Source organism: Triturus cristatus, chromosome 5_1, assembly GCF_964204655.1.
Source record: "Triturus cristatus chromosome 5_1, aTriCri1.1, whole genome shotgun sequence".
Lineage (NCBI taxonomy): Eukaryota > Metazoa > Chordata > Amphibia > Caudata > Salamandridae > Triturus > Triturus cristatus.
In genome coordinates, this window is record NC_140587.1 from 811893677 (window position 1) to 811917482 (window position 23806).

At 42.0% G+C, this 23806-nt stretch overlaps 1 protein-coding gene across 2 annotated transcripts in view; it reads left to right on the forward strand.

Moving 5' to 3' along the window:
• LOC146831505 (adhesion G protein-coupled receptor E1-like) overlaps positions 1-23806 on the forward strand; it is a 722905-nt gene that overhangs the window by 552903 nt on the left and 146196 nt on the right. For both annotated transcript variants that reach the window (XM_085605840.1, XM_085605842.1), the window contains one exon: positions 5402-5601. In XM_085605840.1, the coding sequence (XP_085461966.1) occupies positions 5402-5601 (200 nt within the window). The remainder of the gene's footprint in view (positions 1-5401; positions 5602-23806) is intronic.

The following is a 23806-nucleotide window of genomic DNA, read 5'->3' on the forward strand; positions in this document are numbered from 1 at the left end:
ATAAAGTGCCTGATCCTCTGACATACATAAATGTTATGTGTCACTATTGTGATGACCAGAGCACTACTATGTAATATGCAGTAGGTGGCTCTAGCATGTTAACAGACAAAACTGTCATGGAACAGAACCCTGGAACTCCAGCAATCTTGTTGCGAGTACCAAAGGCACTGCCACCTGAACTGCGAGGACTGTGTTTAGACATGTACTTGTCTAGGAGCATGTGCTTAGACATTGAAACTTATATGTCCACTAACTTTTGATCACCAGCCCTAAGAAGACTGTATTGCTTCTCTTCCTGCTGCTGATCATATTTCTTTTCTGCCTTATGCACGCACTAACCTTTTTCTTCTATTGCTCACAATTTATGTTTTTCTTTTAATGCTTTCTTATGCAATTCAGACCACATTTCCTAGGTTCTAAGGTTTGTCATTTCCATGTATAATTATCTAAAAGATTAAGGGCCTGTGTGTTTGGAAGCCCGCTATCTACCAGGTGGCAAAGGTCATTACCGTCCACACCCTGGAAGGCTACTGCCCACCATATTTGGAGATCTCTGTCTACTTGGCAGAGATCTTTATGCCTTTAGAGGAGTTGCTCCCATGGCGACTCATCTGAAGGCACTGAAAGCTTGCTAGGTGGCTGCCATGTTTCATTTGGCCGCACAACAAACTCTTTTGTTTTACGGAAACAAACTCCCAAAGTTGACGCTTGTTTTTTTCAAACAAAAAAATAATGACCCTGTGAGTTTTCTCCTGAGTGTGGTGTAATTTTTAATTTTTCTCTCAGGACAGCCCTACACTGATGACCTGATGACTATTGGGCTGTTCATGTAAGATTTCCGCCGGGAAGAGCCAGCGGGGTATCACTAGCATAAACATGACAGTCCACCCAACTCTGAATAGAGCAAGAGGTCTGTCATATTGGCAGACAGGGTACACTGTCGTAGGGAGCACCCTTTCCGCTAAACTCTAAATGACGCCCTAAATCATGTATCCCCTTTTTTAGGTCTGGCTTAGAGACAGCTTAATTTTTTGGGCTAGTTTATGGAATCACAAAAGTTCATAAATACCTACGTTTGAATACACATATTATGGCTTTATGTCAGCCGTCTTCATCCATTGGCATTGGTCTGTTCAATAGTCATTCACGTTTTGCTTTCACCCACTACAACATACAGTATGGGACAATGGGTCAGCCCACTTCAGACATTGGCACTCTTGCACTGTGAGTAACAGCATTTTGCCTGCTTACATGTGCACATATGTCTGAAAAAAATGCATAGCAAGTTAGATAGAAAAAAGGAGGGGGGAAAACCCAGTTTTCATTTAGTGCGTGTCTCTAGTGTGTGTCTGAGGCACCCAGGTAAATTAGTAAATGTGTACCAATTTCTCAGGTTGAATCTAACTCTATTGATTTATGTATTTTGTATATATATATATATATATATATATTATCTACTGGCGGTCGCCAGTAGATAGTTATAGTTAGGACCGAGTTCCCATAGGAAATCTGAAAATTCTATTTTGAATAACTTTGGCGCCGGTTGACTTATCTTCGTGAAATTTTCAAAACTAATGGGGCGCTCCGCTCAGCTCCTACCCTGAAAGTCTCAGAGTGATTCGTCAAGTGGGGGCTGAGAAAAAAGGGGGGTCCTAAAACGCGTTTTCCCCATGCATTTTCCCATAGGACCTTTAGTCGAAGGTACAGCCCGAACGGCTATGGTGTCAATCTGTTCAGTAGTTCTTGAGAAAATTGCAGTTAAAAGTACATAAATATCTATATGCGCGCACCGTGCGCGCACGGTGCTTGCACGGGGCGCGCACCAAATGTCCACGAGCGTAATTCTGATTGGTGGCTAGATGTCAGTCAACATTCCAATCGGTCGAAATCAGGAAGTGTCGGACGCCATTTTGTGTGTGACAGTGAAAAAGAAAGGTGGAGAACGTGAAAAGGGGGCAGGGTAGAGAGTTCCTGACCCCCTAGCCTTTGTCAGGGGGTCCCTGAAGGACCCCGAAGGGTGAAAAAAACATTTTATTTTTTTTCAAAAAATCGTGCGGTGCGCGCACGGTGCGCGCACCGTGAAAAACCCTTAAAAAAAAACATTTTAAACTGTTTATAAGTTTATAGAAGATATTAACTATGCTGTTCAACTCTATCCAAATAAAAAAAAAAAGAGCTGAGCCATTCCATATTACAGGATACAGTCAATCTATAACTATATACATAGGTAGTTTATTGTAAAATAAATATATAAAAAATATAATAATACATACATAAATTAGCATTTCAAAAACCTTACAAATTCACTAAAAAAACATAGGTTTCACACATGTTATGGTTAGAAATTAGCATTTAAAAAACCTTGCAAATTCACTTAAAAAACCATAGGTTTCACACACGTTATAGTTAGGAATTAGCATTTAAAAAACCTTGCAAATTCACTGAAAAAACCATAGGTTTCACACATGTTATAGTTAGCTGGACATTTCACTCGTAAAAAACCATTGAAATTCCCCCGTTATAGTTAGTTCAGCTAACTATAACTTGCGCGACCGCAATCCACTGCTGATGACGTCACATATTACATCACTCATGACATGGTCAGTGACATCACTCATGACATCACTGATGACATCTCAAATGACATCACTGATGACATGACTGATGACATCATCCAGTGAATATGTGTCTTTCTGAAAAATAAATATTTTTTATATATGTATATCTAAAGGTTAATGGAAGAATAAATGGGTAAATAAGTGTCTAAATGGATGGTTTTTTTTGTAAAATTAATTGTATAACTGACTTATTAACAGTATCTTAGGGAATAAAGTGATGTAATATGTGACGTCATCAGCAGTGGATTGCAGTCGCGCGAGTTATAGTTAGCTGAACTAACTATAACGGGGGAAATTCAATGTTTTTTTACGAGTGAAATGTCCAGCTAACTATAACATGTGTGAAACCTATGGTTTTTTCAGTGAATATATATGTATATATATATATATATTTTTTTTTTTTTAACCAAGGATGCGACGCACTCCAGTTTTAAAGCTTTCATTCTTAGCTATAATGGCTCAAACCAACGCGTTTCAGCCCAGCGAGGCCTTTGTCATGATAGTTAGGAGCTTGTTTCTATTCAAAAAGCATTTTTTCTTTTGGCAATATCTTTGGCGCCATTTGACGAATCTTCGTGAAATTTTCAAAACGAATGGCCGCTCAGGTCAGCTTCTGTCTTGAAAGTTTTGGGGTGATTCGTCAAGCGGGGGCCGAGAAAAAAGGGAGATCCCAAAACGCTTTTTCTCTATGTTAATTTCCATAGGAAACTTTTGTCTCAACTCAACTTTGCCTGAACTGCTGAACGGAATTATACCAAATTTGGCAGAGAGGTAGCTCTTGATCTTTGCTTCAAATGGTGTAAATCCGTTGAGTAGTTCCTGAGAAATTGATATTTTAAAAAAAATAGTATCTCGTGACCGCGATGGATCCACGAACCCTCCCGAGTATAAGCTTGATTCTGATTGGCTGCCAACACTCCAAACCAGGAAGTGTTGGCAGCCATCTTGTGACTCGGTTACACCGAGTTACAAGAAAAAGGTGAAAAAAACAAGTAGAGGGGACCAGGTAGAAACACGCTGACCCCCTAGGCCTGCTCAGGGAGTACCACAGGGAGCCTTGCGCCCCCTCCCTATTTACTTTTTGAAAATGAAAAACGGGTAGGGCCCCGGGAGATGGGTTCCCGGGGCCTAAAAGGGACCTCCGCAGTTGCCGCTTTGTTTAAAAAAAAAAAATCTTTTAGGAAGGGGGGCTGTGTGGCCCCTCTTACCTTGTCCCAATCGGATTGGTTGTATTTGTGTTACACAAAGTGGGAAGTCCTTCCCTTTCCTTCCTGCTCCTCATCACCCCCAAGATCAGCACGGGAGAGGAGCATAGGTTTGGAGTGCCCGGTGCCAGCAGAATTTATGGTGAGTGCCCCAACATTAATTAATGTTGCTAGCCGCCACTGGATTTTCCCTCCAATAAACTTCAACAGCGTTAGTGCCAGGAATACTTTATCAGAATTTAGGTAATATTAAGAGCATGCAAAGGTTTTAAACTGAAGTTTGGAGTTTTTAAAGTAAAAATATATTTCCCATGCTAGCCTCCATCACTTACCGACATTACATGGAGAGACTAAAAACTAGAAAGCACAGACCATGCCAGGTAAAATATGAATGTACTTCAGGAGCCGCCAAGAGTATGCAGCACTATATAAATTATAGAAATGGTCCACCCAAAACCGTGCTTAATGTGAGCCAGTGGTCACCAGTGGAGGCCACAGGCACTTATTTTTGGGGACTGGCACTTATATTTTCATATTAGGTAATTACTGAGTGCAAGAGAGGGAAAAGCACACAGGTTGGAATGATGGGCAAAGGAAAGGATGGAAAAACTGTCACAAAAGAAGAAAGCAGGAATCTACGAAAGCAAGACAAAGGGATTGTGAGTGTCTGATAGTGTATTAAAGACTACAAGACTTGGTATTGGGCACGCCAATGTTTAAATGCAGTGAGCTTCTGAGCAGAGCTTCAGGCACTAGCACTCTTTCTTTCACAAATTAAGCACTGCCAGAAATCACTTTGAGTTTCTCAATGGTAAGAAAGTACTATAAAAAATATCAAATCAGTTTGCACCCCAGAGGTGCTACAGATCGTCAGAATCCTGGTTCTAGCTAATGTCCTTGACTAACAATAGGTCCTGCAAGTCATGAACCAAGGGATGCTTAGTTTGAAGGCAATATTGCAACTGCATTATGATGCAAATATGATTTACAGGCAATGAGTGGATCTAGTTTCTAGCTTGTGCCTAAATTCAATGCGTAATAGGAGACAAAGCTGATTTATGGGTGTTATTGCATTGTGATGTTGTGTTCTTCAAAGAGTTGAGTCTTAAACTCTGTCCTAAATTGGTGCAGCGTTATGGAATCAGTGATATCTGTTATCAGGATACTAACTCAAACAATACACATATTTGTCATATAAAGGTATTTTTACCTATGGGCTACAGGCCCCTTTCCATTATTTTGAGTTGTCTCCTTTGTGAGTACTTTGGAATGATGCCTTTATTGGCCAAATTACTCCATTTTACTTTTAACTATCCTATGTATACATTTTCACAAAACACATTCATTTGTGGTTGTTCCTTTTGTTACTGGGGTGTCTGTATTTATAAAATATTGTCTGATTGTTACATGTTGTGCATAACAAGGAAGCTACTAGTCAAAGTCTAGTTTGTGATGTGACATTTGCATGAGTTAGTGGCATTTGGGGTCTTGGCATTCAGCTACTTCGGGCTATTTTCTTTACATAGTTCTTTTCTACTTGACACGTTTTTTGTTCTTCTTCTCCTTCACATGTTCCAGCCTCCATTGGTGTAGGGTTTATATCTTTCACGGAAATGAACCTCATCTTGAATGGGAGTTTTTTCAAAGGCAGCAACACAGATTCACTAGAAACTCTTCGTGACTTCCAAGTAAATTCTCGAGTAGTCAGCGGCCAAATAACCAGCGACAAAAAGACCGACTTCTCAGAACCCGTCATCTTCACCCTGGAACATTTAAAGGTTTGTGGCACTGTTGATGTCGATGGCTGAAATATGACAATCTGGCTGGGTGGCTATAGGAGGTAGGATTGATATATGCAAAGGAGGAACTGGGTGTTCACAGTGATGGCTGCTAAAGCAGAGGCTCATGTGAAACATCTGGTATACACACCTTTCAATCACAAATAGTATTAAGTGAGCGTTAAATGATCCCCACCAGTCCTGAAAATCCCTAGCTGCTTCTGAGTTACTAAACAAATGCTCTTCAGAAGGAGAAAAAAGTTTCAAAGGTCAAATAGAGAATTCCAAAATTCCTTCCTGGTAAAGGTCTGTTGTTTGCATTTAAATATTAATTTCAGGAATCCTATGTTGTGTGGTAACTTAATTTTCTCCTCCTTTTTCACCACCTAAACCTACTCAGGCTGATCCATTGTAAAATACCTGATCCTAACGGTCTCTTCCTTCCAGTGATCTAGCACAAATTGCAATGGAACAGGCACCTGGTAGCTACTATGTTGAATGTAAAATCTGGTGTGCCTGCCCACCCTCCCCATTAACACCCAAAATGAATGCCATCATTATGGGTTCATCATCACTTGAAAGAAGATCACTGTGCTAGAGATGGATTATGAGCCATACCCAACTCTAAACATTGTGCCAGATTCACACAAAAAATAGGATAAATGTGGGCAAAGATGTCCACCTTCACCTGGCCATATTTTTATTACTTCTTTCTATTCACATGCATTGCCAGAAGTACACCTAGAAAGCCACACCAGGTACAGTTTCCCAGGTGTACTCCTGGAAAGGGCATGTCATGTTCTATACAAACACCTATGCTCGCTGATCGTAATTCTACATAGAAGAGAGCTCTGTCACACTGGAATAGGGTCCCGTGTGCAAAATTACTTTTTTTCTCTGCAGACAAAATATTTTTGCCTGTGGAGAATAGCCTTCCCCTACTCCCTGCAAATCCACAGGTGAATGATTCCCCTTTTTCCCCTGGATGGGGATTTAGACCATTTCCGTTCTATAGTCATTCGAGAGTTGAACGGGTATGGACCAGAGTTTGAAAATGCCCACAAATGCATGAATCTGTGGGTGTTCCCAAAATTCAAAGGGAAAAAATCACTTTGGAGCTCTTACTTCCTTCCCATTAAGTAGGATTTACAGCTACAGAGATCTCCACACTCCGGGCAAAGATCTCCACATCCAAAAATGTATTCACACCTTCCAGGAATCCCTTTGTGAATCTGTGGCTGGCATAACAAAAGGCATTTTTTAAACAACCGTTTAGGACCAAATTTACCTTTTTAAATGAGCCCTATTGTTTGTGAAATGGTGTATGGAAGACAATACCTTAATTCAATTTGAAAATACCTAGGCGACAAAACAAAACCAAAGGATAATGATTTACAGTTTAACAAATACACTGTTCCTATCTCTTGCCTGTTCTATTCCGTTTATGGGTTAAAAGTACATTTTTAAAATCTGCACACAAGTTCTTAGAGAATGCATGGGGAGAGATCCAAGTGGCAGTGTTACATATCTCTCTATCTGAGACAATAGTAGCAACCCCAGGCATTGTTGAGTGATCTTTCAAGGCCAAGGTGCTAGTTTTAGGAACCTCTGGGATCTAATGAGCTCAATAAAAAGAGAACAAATGTAGGTAATTATTTAGATATCTGGATACAGATCTCATGGCTAGTTACTGGTTTATGAATATTGTTGGATTAAAGTCCAAAATAGTTTGTTATAACAAATTAGAGACTAACATGTTTCTAAACAAATAACAAAGGTCTCCCATTATCCAGTTTTCTAACATCCCTCCCACCACTGAATAGTTGATGTTTTGGAAACATTTAGGAAAAGAAATATCAGAGGTGATAGATATGAAAATTACAGTGTGAAAAGAATGATGAGTGACACTGCTGTCTTGGTATAACATAGTTGTGATGAGGATGAACACACACACTGGAGGATGATCAAACCCCAATGGGATCAAGTGAGCAAGCTATAAGAAATGTCCCAGCCATCACATCAGCCAGGAACCAACTACCCTCCTCCAAGACTTACAACATAGATTCTACATTCCAAGTTCTACATTCTTTAAAGAACATTCTGTACACTAAGCATTACACCAAGCATTGGTACATACAAAAGTACATCTATACCACATAGCATAATGAGACTGAGCAGAAAGCACATTGACTCGCTCCGCTCTTTCTGGTACAAATTAGCAACAGAAGAAACGTGTTTCCATTTGAGATGTTTTAGAAGGCTAAAGAAAATCAGCATTCACAATGCCCATTCACAGCCCTTTTACCCCTAGAAGCACATTCCTTTGAAATAGACAGGGATATTTTCACAGTGAAATTCCTACATATAGCTTTAATGGCCCCAGGAAAAGCCTCACAAGATTGTCCTGACCTAAATACAGTATCATTGTAACTATGGCTTTTCAACTAAAGACAGCTATCTCTAACAGTCTGTAAATGCAAGTGAGGTTCCACATGGTTTGGTTTCTTCACTGTTTTGGCTAGAACATATGTAGTGTTCGGAAATTGAAACTAAATGTGCAATACTTGAGTTGCAATCTGTAGTCCTGTCAGGCTGTGTTTTGTGGGGCATACTATCACAATTCACTCGTAAAGAAAGAACCCTGGGGCATATCAGCAAGGGGACTGCAATAGAATTATCACCGCTTTAGCATCCGTTTTCAGGCGAAAAGCGGCGATAATTCTATCGCACTATCAGCAAAGACACACTAGCGTGTGTTCTCATGCCTTAGCACCCTTTCCCTTAACGCCCAGCTTTGCATCTCTAATGAGATGCAAAGTGGGCGTTCCTCACCAGAATAACGTTAGAAATGTCGCTAACCAACATTTCTCCTATTATTAATCTGCACGCTAACCTGCACAGCGATAAGAAAAGTAGCGCTAACCGCGCTTATCGCTACTTTCCTTACGCCTGGTTTAAAAAATAGATTTCTGTAAGCAGTAGTGCTGGAGCACTTTTCAAAGTGGGGTGCTGTCATTAATGTTATATTACTGAAGACATAGAAATTGAGAAAAATCCAAGCATCACACTAAAACAAGTGTAGCAAACGTATCACACTCATTCAGCAGGAACGTGATGAGTGTGGTATGTAGCCGGTGGTGAATTTTGGAGCACTGGTGTTCTGGCACGGTGTCATTTACAGACAGCACATTTTCTGTGAAGTGGACACTAAATTTGCATAGGCATGCAGTTTTACTGGAAAAGGTAGATAGCACACAAACAATACTGAGTGAAAATCAGGTTTCAGCTAATATTTATCATTTGCACATCCCCAAGTACAGTATCCTGATTTGTTTTGATCCTATTAAAATATTTGCTTCCATCACACTTCGGAATTCAAAAAAATTTGCTTCATTTCTTCCTTCCCAATTGCTGATATATTTTGAAATATGTGTATATGTGCATGATTGTCACCTGGGCCACTTTTATAAAATCGTCTCACTTTGTCCTCTGAGAAATAAAAGTTGAACAGCTTCCAAAAAATCATCCACAAAACACATCGACTGACATTTGACCTTTGTCTTTGAATGCACAGCAAGTGAGCCAAGATAAACACAAAATGTAAATGCATCTTTATTGCTCATTCACCTACTGAACTCCAGCATGGTGATTTTTTAGGGTGCTGCAACACCCCCCTGATTACTTACCCCACTCCTATTTCCAGGGAATATGCCTGCAAGAGTGAGATAAAGGGGCCAGGAGTGCCTGTTTGTCGATTAAAGAGGCATGGGGTGGATTCAAGACAATGCTTAATTTTAGCCGGTGCTCTCCGGTGCTCCACACCGGCACCTTATTGCCAGCACTGGGGCTATGACAGTCTGCCACATAGTGGCGTTGTCATGCTAATTTAGGTATGAACACAACAACAGCAGTTTATTTGTTCAATTTACATTAACAATGACTAATACCTGCCTCCCAAGCCATTCTTCTGGCTTTGGGGGCCTGGAATAGTTTGACTTGTCACACTTGTAGGAGTGTAAAGGTTAGTAACTGTGTATGTAGTGTCATTGGCAGCTGGCATGGGTTATATGAGGTGCAAACTGCTGTGGCCTCCCGATGAGAGCCCCGGCACTTATCCTTTTACAAATTAAGTACTTTTTCAAGACAAAACGGGCTTGATATTAGGCGCGCTGACAGTTAAGGCACCAGCCGCAGATGGGCTTTGTAGATTCCTTTGGGGGGAATGCCCAAACAGAGGCAGGGGACAATACATTTGTATCCAGTCCCACCAGACATTGCTGAGCAGTAGCTGTAATACTCTGTATATCACTGAATGTTACATTTTACCTTGCACATTATTACCTTGTATTTATTTATGATACTCTGGTATGAAACTACCCTCCAAGCTATTCATCTGCCACATGATGATCTGCTTTCTGTTCATTCCAGGGGGTTCTACGTTTGACTGTTAATCAATCAGGCTTTAATGAGATTGGGTCTCTATATTCCAAATAATAGAGTGGGTATTGCTGTATCTGCTTTAATTTCAACAATGCCAACAGGTAGAACCCAGAGCACCCACTATCCAGCTGGTTTTCCAGTGCTCCACCAGATATTAGCTAGGAAGCTCCCGTGTTCCCGCTCAGCAGTGTCTTTCTCTGCTGAGGGCTTACGTGGTACTGGTTTCTGCTCCTTTGATTTCTTTGTTCAGCTTGTCTTTCATCTTCTGGGAGGTGAAGTGTTTCCATCTAAGCCATCAGTGCTGGGCAGATGTCAGCATCCTGGCCATCATCGAGCTGTGTAACAGTCTGCAGTGAGGCACACGAGCATCCTGAATGCGCAACTGTCTTTTGGTGGCCTGCACTCTGCTCCCCAGAAGCCATGTCAGTAGCCTGTTTAAGGCACTTCATTATCTCATGCCAGCCAACCAACGAGCATCATTACTTCATCCCTTCCTTCCAACAATTATTGAGTTGGACCTGTTTGTGTTGCTTGCAAGGACTCTATCAGACATGAGTTTGTTTATATAAACAACCGCAATGGACCGCACTCCGCTAGCTCCTCCTCCGGGTCGCCCCAAGGGAAGCTGGTACATGAAGTTCTTGAGTGGTTCACCCCAGTGGGTGCAAGTAAGTACTTGTTGAACTGATGATCTCTGATGGAGTTCTTGAGTGGTTCACCCCAGTGGGTGCAAGTAAGTACTTGTTGAACTGATGATCTCTAGACCCGATACATGTCCCGGGTTTTGAAATATCGCCCGAGACATGGCTCGGGTTTCGGGATAACTTCCCTCCTCAGTAGAGAAAATAGTTAGGGGTGGAAGAGAGGGCCGCCAAACAACCGTCAAGGGCCTCAGTGCCCGCACAGGCACGCAGGTGCGTCGTCCAGGAGCTCGTCAGCCCAAAGCTCGAAGGAGCCATCTTTATAAACAACCGCAATGGACCGCACTCCGCTAGCTCCTCCTCCGGGTCGCCCCAAGGGAAGCTGGTACATGAAGTTCTTGAGTGGTTCACCCCAGTGGGTGCAAGTAAGTACTTGTTGAACTGATGATCTCTGATGGAGTTCTTGAGTGGTTCACCCCAGTGGGTGCAAGTAAGTACTTGTTGAACTGATGATCTCTAGACCCGATACATGTCCCGGGTTTTGAAATATCGCCCGAGACATGGCTCGGGTTTCGGGATAACTTCCCTCCTCAGTAGAGAAAATAGTTAGGGGTGGAAGAGAGGGCCGCCAAACAACCGTCAAGGGCCTCAGTGCCCGCACAGGCACGCAGGTGCGTCGTCCAGGAGCTCGTCAGCCCAAAGCTCGAAGGAGCCATCTTTATAAACAACCGCAATGGACCGCACTCCGCTAGCTCCTCCTCCGGGTCGCCCCAAGGGAAGCTGGTACATGAAGTTCTTGAGTGGTTCACCCCAGTGGGTGCAAGTAAGTACTTGTTGAACTGATGATCTCTGATGGAGTTCTTGAGTGGTTCACCCCAGTGGGTGCAAGTAAGTACTTGTTGAACTGATGATCTCTAGACCCGATACATGTCCCGGGTTTTGAAATATCGCCCGAGACATGGCTCGGGTTTCGGGATAACTTCCCTCCTCAGTAGAGAAAATAGTTAGGGGTGGAAGAGAGGGCCGCCAAACAACCGTCAAGGGCCTCAGTGCCCGCACAGTCACGCAGGTGCGTCGTCCAGGAGCTCGTCAGCCCAAAGCTCGAAGGAGCCATCTTTATAAACAACCGCAATGGACCGCACTCCGCTAGCTCCTCCTCCGGGTCGCCCCAAGGGAAGCTGGTACATGAAGTTCTTGAGTGGTTCACCCCAGTGGGTGCAAGTAAGTACTTGTTGAACTGATGATCTCTGATGGAGTTCTTGAGTGGTTCACCCCAGTGGGTGCAAGTAAGTACTTGTTGAACTGATGATCTCTAGACCCGATACATGTCCCGGGTTTTGAAATATCGCCCGAGACATGGCTCGGGTTTCGGGATAACTTCCCTCCTCAGTAGAGAAAATAGTTAGGGGTGGAAGAGAGGGCCGCCAAACAACCGTCAAGGGCCTCAGTGCCCGCACAGGCACGCAGGTGCGTCGTCCAGGAGCTCGTCAGCCCAAAGCTCGAAGGAGCCATCTTTATAAACAACCGCAATGGACCGCACTCCGCTAGCTCCTCCTCCGGGTCGCCCCAAGGGAAGCTGGTACATGAAGTTCTTGAGTGGTTCACCCCAGTGGGTGCAAGTAAGTACTTGTTGAACTGATGATCTCTGATGGAGTTCTTGAGTGGTTCACCCCAGTGGGTGCAAGTAAGTACTTGTTGAACTGATGATCTCTAGACCCGATACATGTCCCGGGTTTTGAAATATCGCCCGAGACATGGCTCGGGTTTCGGGATAACTTCCCTCCTCAGTAGAGAAAATAGTTAGGGGTGGAAGAGAGGGCCGCCAAACAACCGTCAAGGGCCTCAGTGCCCGCACAGGCACGCAGGTGCGTCGTCCAGGAGCTCGTCAGCCCAAAGCTCGAAGGAGCCATCTTTATAAACAACCGCAATGGACCGCACTCCGCTAGCTCCTCCTCCGGGTCGCCCCAAGGGAAGCTGGTACATGAAGTTCTTGAGTGGTTCACCCCAGTGGGTGCGAGTAAGTACTTGTTGAACTGATGATCTCTGATGGAGTTCTTGAGTGGTTCACCCCAGTGGGTGCAAGTAAGTACTTGTTGAACTGATGATCTCTAGACCCGATACATGTCCCGGGTTTTGAAATATCGCCCGAGACATGGCTCGGGTTTCGGGATAACTTCCCTCCTCAGTAGAGAAAATAGTTAGGGGTGGAAGAGAGGGCCGCCAAACAACCGTCAAGGGCCTCAGTGCCCGCACAGGCACGCAGGTGCGTCGTCCAGGAGCTCGTCAGCCCAAAGCTCGAAGGAGCCATCTTTATAAACAACCGCAATGGACCGCACTCCGCTAGCTCCTCCTCCGGGTCGCCCCAAGGGAAGCTGGTGGTGGTGCATGGCCGTTCTTAGTTGGTGGAGCGATTTGTCTGGTTAATTCCGATAACGAACGAGACTCCTCCATGCTAACTAGTTACGCGACCCCCAGCTAGAGATTATCCGTTTAACAAGTACTTACTTGCACCCACTGGGGTGAACCACTCAAGAACTTCATGTACCAGCTTCCCATGGGGCAACCCGGAGGAGGAGCTAGCGGTGTGCGCTCCATTGCGGTTGTTTATATGAGTTTGTTTATATATCAACCTCCTTAAATGTAGGATTGTCACTCCCCTGGCTTGAACGTTCCCATGTGTTCACTTAACATTTGAACCATATTTTTGTTACAGCTTTTGCTTCCTACTACTGGTCTGTCAACAAATCTGGTTACAGCTTCCCAAAACTCAGACCAGCAGTTAATCTCCACTCTTCATGCAAAATCCAGGTGCATCATCTTTATCTAGTAGGGCTGGTTAAGGCTTTTCGAAAGGTGAATGCTAGCTGTAGATGGGGAAACACTTGTACCATCAAGGAATAATCTCATGTTGCTCAGCCTTTGGGCGCAGTAGGGCAATAAAGTGTCTCCCAGTTTACCACTGGCAAATAATTTAGCAAGGTCCATGATGAGTTTACTGAGGCCTAGGACAGGTTCAAGACTCACTTCATGTTGTAATGGCGAGACACCGTTTTTACATCAGACAGCAAGTATTTAGTGAGTCTATAGAAGCCTATGGAAATGGTCTGAGGGTACTGGTTGGTAATTGTAATTTTTGTGACGTTTTTATTTGCAAGGGACAAAGTACAAGATCATGGTGCATTAGACTAATAGGTAAATCCAAGAAATGTACTGCAGTGGAGGAGGTACAAAGAAAGAACTGCCAATAATAAGGTAAATAGAGCAAAAACCTTTAGTGATACAGTTAAGGAAACAGCATCAGGAATGTAAAAGTGGTATGCTTTAAATGTGGGACTAAGAATCAGGTAGCTAAACGAAAGGCAGGGAAATGGTTCAACCATAAAAAAACGTCACATTGCCAAAATCTGCAGTAACTCAAATAAAAAAATTAAGAACTTTTTGGGGGGGTTGGCAGACATGTCACTTTGTCACAAACGTGGTGGATGTCCCATCTACCGTATTACAAGTGCATTACAACCTCTGGCACTTGCAATGTGGCAGACGGGATATCTGCCATATTTTGACTGAGTATCCTGTTTTGCCAGACAAGAAATAATGCCCTTAGTTGCATACAAAAAATGGAATGGGTAAGAAGAACAAGGTTAATCGTGTGTAATTATTCAAGAAGTGTTGGGAGTCAAACAGAAGAGCGGTGTTGATGTCACAAACACATTTTTAGAGAGGATAAGGGACCTTACAGAGCATCCAAATATATGATCAACGTTACTGCAAGGAAATTAGACACTTTGACCAAATCTGGCTCACCCTTCCATAATATGTGAGATGCTTACTTTGACCAGGACTAGTGAGACAAGAACTGAAATCTACCAATATCGAAGGATGTGTATGTTCACTAAGTATAGTTGACATTATTTTTTTGTGTGTCACAATTTATTTTTCGAAAAGAAGATTATAAGAAAAGTGTATAACAGAGACAGGCAGCATACCATCAAATTAAACTCTTTCCTGAATGTAGACATTTAAATATTTTATTACATCCAGTAGGGCTTTTCAATTTTCATGGATGCAACTTGGTTTGATGCCCTCTTCAAATAAGTTCCAAAAATGTCATGTTTACTTCAATTAGTGACAATAGGTAAGTGACCACCTTTATGGATGGCCTACTCATTTTAGCCGATTGTTGATGTGGTGGGACAGAATAATATGATTTTGGATGAAGTGCTGCCTTGAAAAATCAGGGTATGACTCTACATTTAGAGAAATTCACGTTGTTGCCAATTTTGTTTGAGTAATTAGGTCACCACACCAAGTTTCATAGAAAAAAGAAATCCTGAAGATTCTTTATGTGTACCTGAAGCGTATGGTGTGGAATGTGAAGAAGCTTAATTCATACTCTAAGCAACAAGAACCCAATTTGAATAATTAGACCATACCTCTTATGCTAATCAGTTATTTTTCTGATGGCTATGGCAATAATCAAACCGACAAAACAAAGAGTATGCCGTTCCTAAGGGGAAGTCTAGGACTGTCCTTTTAGGAGCAATGGCCTTCACACACCCCAAGGGGTGTCATGCTTCATCATCGGTCAGCTCCTCGTTGGGCCACCGCTGCAATGCCCAACGGGCCCCGCAGTGGGGCTCTATGCCGATGTGAGTGGTGGGGTGTCGTGGGGCATGTGGTGATTGATTCTGAGTAGAAGCGGAGAGAGGGTGTGTCAATAAAATACTAAAGAAATCCAAAAGACTCTTTATTCACTGGGTTCTTTGTTATGATTAGAAAGCAAAAAATGAAGGCAGGAGCAGGTTGTACTGAACCTCTCAAGCCCTTAGTTCATGTGTTTGGATAAGTATGGGGGTCAACATGTTTCATGCCTGTTATTGTCTGACGTATTATGGCATTTAATTAGGACCAAAATAATCCTTATCTACACAAATAGAGATGGTAGCTTTGTGAATGTGGTTGAAACCATACCCTAAAATAATGTAATGTATAGTATACCTTCTAGGGGGACCTAACTGTAAGGTCTCATGGCCCCAGTCATATGGGCTAGGACGAACGCTCACTTGCGTTTCGATGGTCAGTTAGCAGTGAACTGCTGCTCGTTGACCTACTCCTCGTCCTGCCGATACAGGAAGTAGTCAAACCAAGCCATAGCTAAGTCTCACATAAGTTGAACTTGTGTGATTCGTGAGTGCTATACAGTTTCATCATAAACAGTAGAGATTCGATATTTGTGATATATAGGATCCAGGTGAGGATGATTCAAGGATATTAGAATGCATTGTGCCCAGGTTTGAAAACCTGGATCATCATTTTGTTGTCTGTGGGTATTTCAATTATATTTTAGATCACAGGAAGGATACCACCAATCGGCCATTTTGAAATTGCATGTGCAGAGTGTGTAATTAAGGAACTCTTGCAGCTCTCCAGTTGCTAGAGGCAAGAACATGAAATATTCTGTAAATTTACATACTGTTGAGCTCCACACATCAATATTCCTGATCACCTCCTCTTCTCTCTAATGCAGATGCTTAATGTGTTGTCTATGATATACAACATTACAGTCTCTAGTCATTCCCCAATGGCCCTAAAACTCAGGTTAATCCAACCAATTGGAAAGGTTTCTTGAAAATTCTATTAAAAGTTGTGTACCTTATGTACTAATGGGCCATAGAAATCGAAGTATTTTAATCTCAAAAATGGAACTGCAAAGTTAGCATTGTTTTGCTCAAAGATATGGTCAATAGATACTGCATTAAGATTTCATCTGCCAATCTTAAAAATCCCCTTGATTTTAAGAGAAAACATAGGGATTCAGATTTCAAAGCTAGAACTTCTCCATATTTGGGCGATTCTAACGTGGGGTTCTCTCCAGGGTAATGTGGCCTGACGCCTCACAAAAAATCCATATTATCCCTTTTGAAAAATATGAAGGTAAGAATTAAACAGTTAGAGATCATGCTCTTTCTGTAAAGATAGTGCACAAACGTTTATACATTGCATGCTGCCCTCATTGGACAAGCTGCAACTAGATCGAGTGGGTATTTTTATGGCGCTCTACATCCTACCTTGATGAGGCAGGCTTTAACAAATAAGACTTTTCTTCCAATTCTAAAAAAAAACCACTTACAACATAATGCACTCCCTAATGAGAAGTATACCTGTCCAAATGGAGTACTGGTTGAGTTCTTATAGTGGATTTGGGACCTATTTTATTACCTAATATTAGAGAGCACAAGACAGAGAACTGGACCACCTGACAAACTGCTAAACTGATGGGTTTTCTTATGAAAAATGAACCTCCAATGCTGACTGTCTTGCCACCCCAATTCACTTTTTAAATTAGATGCAAATATATACATAAAGGTATGGGCTCTAAGGACCCACCACGCCACCTGACTGTGGCCCTTATTGAGTGGGCAAAAGAATCCAAACAGGCAGTTGCTAAAATATAATTAGATGTCGATATGTTTTTTGATCTACTAAGACTGGAATTTCTAAAGGATACTATGGTGAACATGGGCATTCGCCAACCTTTATAAGATGGATGCAGCTCTGCAGAACACCTAAAAGAAGGTTTTACCTAATGGCTTTCTTGTTTGCCCAATATAGATACCTCAAGCGACACAACAGGTATGCCCTGTCTCACCAAACCTGTGTGTTACATATAAGGAGGTATTTATCCAGCACTTAATTTAATATATCAATAAGCCACCTGTTATACTTGCTGTATATGCAAATGGCATCGCTATCTTCATGTCGTGTCCTGCAGAGGTTTTAGATGTTCTTAAAATTGCAGTTAACCAATTGGGACTACTCTTCAACATAAGCTTTGTCTTGATAATCCTAAATTCTTCCAGTGGCGAATAGAAAATTTAAAGACACCAGGGTGACAGGACAAGTGGTATATCTAGAGGTGAATCCCATGGGAAGATGAATATTTTCAGTGATAATTGCAATTCACTATTGAAAAATTGTACTGGAATATTAAAAAAATAGGAAAATCTGCCCCTTAGTGTGGTCAGTAGATCTAAATAAAATCACCATTCTCCTGGAAATTCTTTACTCATTTCATGATCTCCCCTTTTATTTTCATCTACTTTTTTGTTACGTTTGTTAGTGAGTCATTCCATTCTCTATCTGGGCACAACATAAAATGGGTTGTAAGAGGGCAAACATTTGATGGCGAAAAGCAATCCAACTTGTTCCATTTTTCATCTGTTGAACGTTTTGTGCAATATCCAGGGTACCAACCATTATTAACGTTAAGACATCTGAAATAGTTTTGAATTAAAATTAAATCAATCTATCAAATCTGCTATGATTTTAAGGGTCACGCAATATAGGTCCAATGCATTGCTTTGTGACCTTTACCATACCATGGCTTATTGCAATTTAATGTGGACCCCCTGCACTTTGCCCACAATTTTGGGCCCTATTCAAAATGATAAATGAACAATTGTACCTGCTATACACCAGTCAGTAATTCACAAAGGGATTCCGGATAGGCATAAATTTGTCTATCCGTACAGAGATCTCTGCCACAAGGGGGAGGCCTGAATGAGACAAGTTGGAGTGTCCAAAACCCTCCTCTCTAGCAGCCCAAAGCGTGTGTAGAAAATAGGCTGAAAGCAAGAGGCCTGAAAGTACAGATTGTTGTTAGCTGCCTAAGATGGAGAAACAATATCAGGGAGTTTACCTCCACTTTTTTGGCTCTTCTGACTCTCCTCTGTTACCTCAATTGTCCATGCAAATCTGTGGGAACAAAAAGTGCATGAGATGCGATTGAGCTCGGAAGCAGGACATTTGAGGCATCGTCATAAGGGTCCACTATGTTAAAAATCATATAAAAACCACACGTTTGACGAACATCCTGATAAGCAAATAGATTTGTCTGTGATTTATTCTGCCCATTAAGATCCATTATGTTAGAATATTTTATGTTTGAAGGACAAAAAAAACTATACATGTTCAGTGACACACAGGAATGACCTGAATTCGTAGAAAATTGTACTCAAAACTTAAGGTACACAATTTAAATATATAGAGTTTCTATGTGGTCCACAGATGATTAATCAAGACTAGATTTTGCTAGCAGATACCCAAGATAAAGGATCCCTGGAAGCATCTTTTATGCATTTCATACCAGAATAACAACGCATCACTAACGGGACGAAGTGAACAAAAGGCTTAAAGCGTTACTTCGCCTCTATACATTAAATCATATCCAAAATGTATTCTGTGAAGAATGAATCATAAAAAGTAATGATACTATGAAGAACTGTATTTGTCCTTTAGTTCAAAAAGCTAAAATATGCACTACTACCGCTAACCCACTGATTAAGGGTTTGCGGCTAATGGTCCGAATAAAATGGGTCATTGAAGAGACAATGAAAACAGAGAAGACACATGCTATAGTGGAATTAAGAAGGGCGTCCCTAATGTAGCCGCAGTGGGCAATACCAGCCATTAAAGGCTTGCTCCAGCATTACTGGCCTAAGTCAAAGGCTATCCCACTTGTTTCTATATGATGATCCCCGTGAGATTTTCACCTGAATATTCCATCTATCCTATAATATTCCCTATATCCCTGTATGCATGCTATTTTGGATCTCGGCTGAGAACTGAGGACATTTAGGGGCATATCAGCAAGGGCCGGCAATAATTATCGCTCATCGCTCTTAGCGTGAGGATAATTATCGCCGGCCAACTCTGAATTTTATCGCGGAGATACCGTGCTATCAGCAACGCTTATCTCCAAAGCGATAAAATTCAGAACACAAGCTGCCAATTGTGAGATTATCGCTGGAAATACAGCGATAATCCAACAAGGTTTGGCGATAGCTTGTTGACAGGGATAGACATACTTAGCCATGATATCCACCTTACATAGGATATCATGGCTAAGTCAGAAAAATACCAGACGTAAAAAAGCAGCGTTAACCGCAGTTAGCGCTTCTTTTTTTTATCGCTAACAGGGTTAACGATATCCTTGATAATAGGAGAAATGTCGCTTAGCGACATTTCTCCTATTATTTTACTCTGGAACGCCCCCTTTGCATCTCATTAGAGATGCAAGGGGAAGAGTAGAGTAAAAGGGTGCTAACATAAGAATTTGCGTGTTGGCACCCTGTTGCTGATAGGGCGCTAGTTTTATCTCTGCTTTTTTGGCTTTGAAAGCCAAAAAAGCAGAGAGAAAGCCCTTGTTGATATGCCTTATAGTTCTGCTTGTTGCTCAAGTGTTTCCAGCACATGCACAGTTCTCCACCTTTGTGTGGCTACACCTATATTATGGGCGAGGCCCTGTACCTTAAAAAGCCTCCTAAGAGCCTCCCATCTGATGTACATACAGCTCTACTTTTCAAACCTGAAAATAATAAGAAACATAGGGCAGCTAACTCTACTGGGCCACAGTGTTACATTGTTACGTTTAAATATAGGCTGGACATTGAGTACCTTTCTATGGCAATGCTTAATAAAAATAATTAAACCATAAGTATAGGCTGGAAGCAAAATTATAGTTTTCTCCATTATCACAGTAAACCCTGCTGGCAATGTTGTGTGTCCTTAATATATTCTTATTTCTTGATCATGGCAGCTTGAATTGAGTTCTTTTATGTCTTTTATGGAACATGTTGTGAACTTTTTATAAGTTTTTACTGTGTTTGTACTCTTATTTTCTAAAGCCCTTTTTCTATAAACGAGTTGTAATCAGTTAGCTAACTTTTCCGTGTTTCCAGGCATTGCAATAATAGATACGTTGGCCTGTGTCAGCTATAGAATCAATTGGCCATGTCTTTTTCGTCTATGTTTTTCCCGGTCAAAAATGGATTAAACAAGCTTGTTGACTTATAGGGACTCAAAGCAGTAGTTTTGCACTCCTAATTCTTAGCTCAAACACATGTGCAAGTGCTGTTTCAAAGTTTCTAGGTCAGACATGGATCATTAGAGCTAGGGGCATCAATGTCTCTTAAGGACTGCCTGTGTCCTAGCTGCCTCATTTGATATCAGATGCTTATATGTTCCTTACAGCCTGGAATCTAATACAGTACTTTTATCTCCACAAAGACTTTTAGCTCCTGCACGCAGACAAACTCTCTCTATTATTTGGGGGTTTCAAACTCATTGTCCTCTTTGTTTTAGAAATGTTAGCTTTGTATGTTGTTGCGTCGTATTGATTTTTATATATTAGTTTGTATGTATGTGTTTTCTGTGCTTTCATGATTAAAATCTAATTTAGCTGCATATTTTACTGTGAGAAATTGAGTTATTGGTTGTGGGGTTGAGACCCTTCTCAAACAACAACCACATTCCTCACCAGGGTGAACCACATAGGTCACTAAATTAACCTGTGCTTAACCCTTTGGTAGCTTGGCACAAAAGCAGTCAAGCTTTACTTAGAGCAATGTGTTAAGTATTTATGTAGCTCTCAAAAAGTAATAAAGTGAAAACACAAGACAAATCCCACAGCAATCTAGAAAAAACAGAGCACATTTTAGTAAATTATGTGACAGTCAAATGACAAAAATCCAATCAGTAAAACTGGAGTTATGAATTTTGAAAGGTTAAAGTGAAAATAGAGCTAAAAAGCACAAAGAACCAGCTGGGGTTATCTGGTCGTGCCGGACTGGTACAAAGTGAAAGGTTCAAGCTGACCGCAATAGAAAGTGGGCCGGGTATAGGGACCAGATTAATCCCACTGAGAATTGTATGTTATCTCCTTGATGCGAGACATTGTGTCGCGCTGCATCGGTTCTAATGAGAAGCTGCAAGGGCTGCGATGAGAGTTCCTGCATCGAGTTGCTCCGTGTTGTATCAGTCCTGATTAGAAGTTGCAAGGTACTGCGATGTGAGGTCCTGCATCGCGCTGCGCTGGTTCCAATGAGGAATTGCAAGGTGCTGTGATACGAGGTCCTGCGTCTCACTGTGTCGAGTTGCATTGCGCTGTGTTGGTTCTGAGAAAACCCACAGTTGGGCCAGGAGGAGTACAGTCTGATGCCAGCCAAGGGTCCAAGATCTGAGGGGCACCTCTTGTACTTCAGCAGAGGCCATTAGCAGGGCACAGGCAGTTCTAGTTGAGTCTGGGCAGCTGTGCAGATGCAGGACGGGTTTCTGGAGCTTGTTATGTCCCTGTAGCTAAGACCAAGAGGCCATTCAGCTAGCCATTGGATACACTCTGGTTGTTCTGGGTTTAAGGAACAGGTCCAGTCTTCCTTCCTCAGGCGCCAGGGTAGCTGGTCAGTCCTACTTGCAGCAGGGCAGCAAAGCATTCTTTCCAGCAAAACAGCCACAGAGCAGTCCTTTTTCTGAGTCTTCCACAGGTCCAGTAGCTAGCTGAAGAGTTGGTCTGAGAGCCCAATATGTATGCCTGTGCCAGCTTTGAAGTGGGAGAAAGGTTTTGACTTCTCACTTCATCTGGTTCTGGAATTTCCTTTCTTCCCTTGCCCTGGCTCCGAGTGGTCTGAAGTTCCAATAGACTAGTGTGAAGTAATTTGTGAGTGTGCGGAGGCAGTCTCTTTGAAGTGCAAATGTGGTAGGTGACAGATCTGCCCTTACCATAAGGTCAGGATGGCCCATCCTGGCAACACCAATTCCCCACTTTGTGATACTGTCTGGGAGGAATCCACAAAGAGCAACTACCAACTACACCTAAATCTGTGACACAGGATTCAGGGCTGCAGGCACCAAATGATTAGGCCAACGATCTAAAATTAGCATTTACAGAATTGTGATTTAAAATCTGACTTTACCATTAAAATAGGTTTTAAATTATAATTCATTTAAGACCAAACTTAGCATTCTCACCTGCTTTTAATCTAAGTTATGACTTATTAAGTGTAATAAGGTAACCAATGTTAATTTATGAGAGAGGAATACCTTGCAGTAGGGATAAAACAAATTTAAGAGTTGTTCACTACAGGACATGTAAAACTTAAAGGTATGTGTCCAACTTGTTAAATACACTGCACCCTGCCCTAAGGGCTGTTTAGGGCCTACCTTACAGGTGACATATATGTATAAAAAAGAAGGTTGAGGCCTAGCAAAAGGATTATTTTACCAAGTCGAAATGACAATGTAAAACTGCACACAAAGGCTACAAGTGCAGTCCTGAGACATGTTTAAAAAGGATACTTAAGTGGGTGGCACAATGGATATTGCAGGTCCACTAGTATCATTTAATTTACGGGCCCTATTTACATATAGCACCCCTTTAATAGGGATTATGCATAAATTAGATGGGTCTTATTTATGAGCAATTTTGACCTGCTGGAACGTCATTTTTTTGGCGTTCTGGTGAAGCAATGTTCTCTGGCATATTTACAAGGCCACATAAAGCCACTTTACGTGGTTTTCATGGCCTTGTAAATATTTGCCACTTTCAAGTAGAACACTGTGTGAAAGGGGCGCTCCATGGGTGTTGCTGTGGGTGTTCCCACGCAACACCCATGGAATCTGAAGCATTCATAGATTTACGTGAAATCGTAAACCTGGGAATGTGTCAGAATCTAACGCCACCCCAGGGGTGGTGTTAGGGAGGCGCAACAAGGAGAAATGTTTTCATTTCACCTCATTATTTCCTTTTTCTATGTGTACACCATTTTGTAGGAAGAGGAAATCGCCTGAATTGATTGATTTTGTGCAGTAAGGTGTCCCTTCCTGCACAAAATCCATCAGCCCCGTAACGCAGGCCCCCTTGCATCATGGTGCAAGGATGCCTAAATTGGCGCATGGCAACCCATTGTGCGCTAGCACCGGGGTAAAGGACAGGAATGCGCCGTATCTCATAGATACGGCGCATTCCTGCCCTTTTGTTTTGACGTAGGGCAGCAAAGCATGATTTCCTTGCAGCGCTGCCCTACGTCAAAACCTCATAAATGAGGCACAATGTGCCAATTGGGTGTAAGCCAATTTAACTATGTTTAGAGGAGAGAAACACAAGCAATTTAGCACTGATTGGCAGTGGTATGGTGTTCAGGGTCCTAAAGCCAATAACAATCACTTCAGCAAAACTGAAGAGATGAAGGCAAAACGTTTCGGGGTAACCCTGCAGACAGGGCCAAGTCCGACAGTTACTTTTTGAAAACTTTTCCAATGGGTAGTCTCTTATTAGTAGTAGGGCTTTT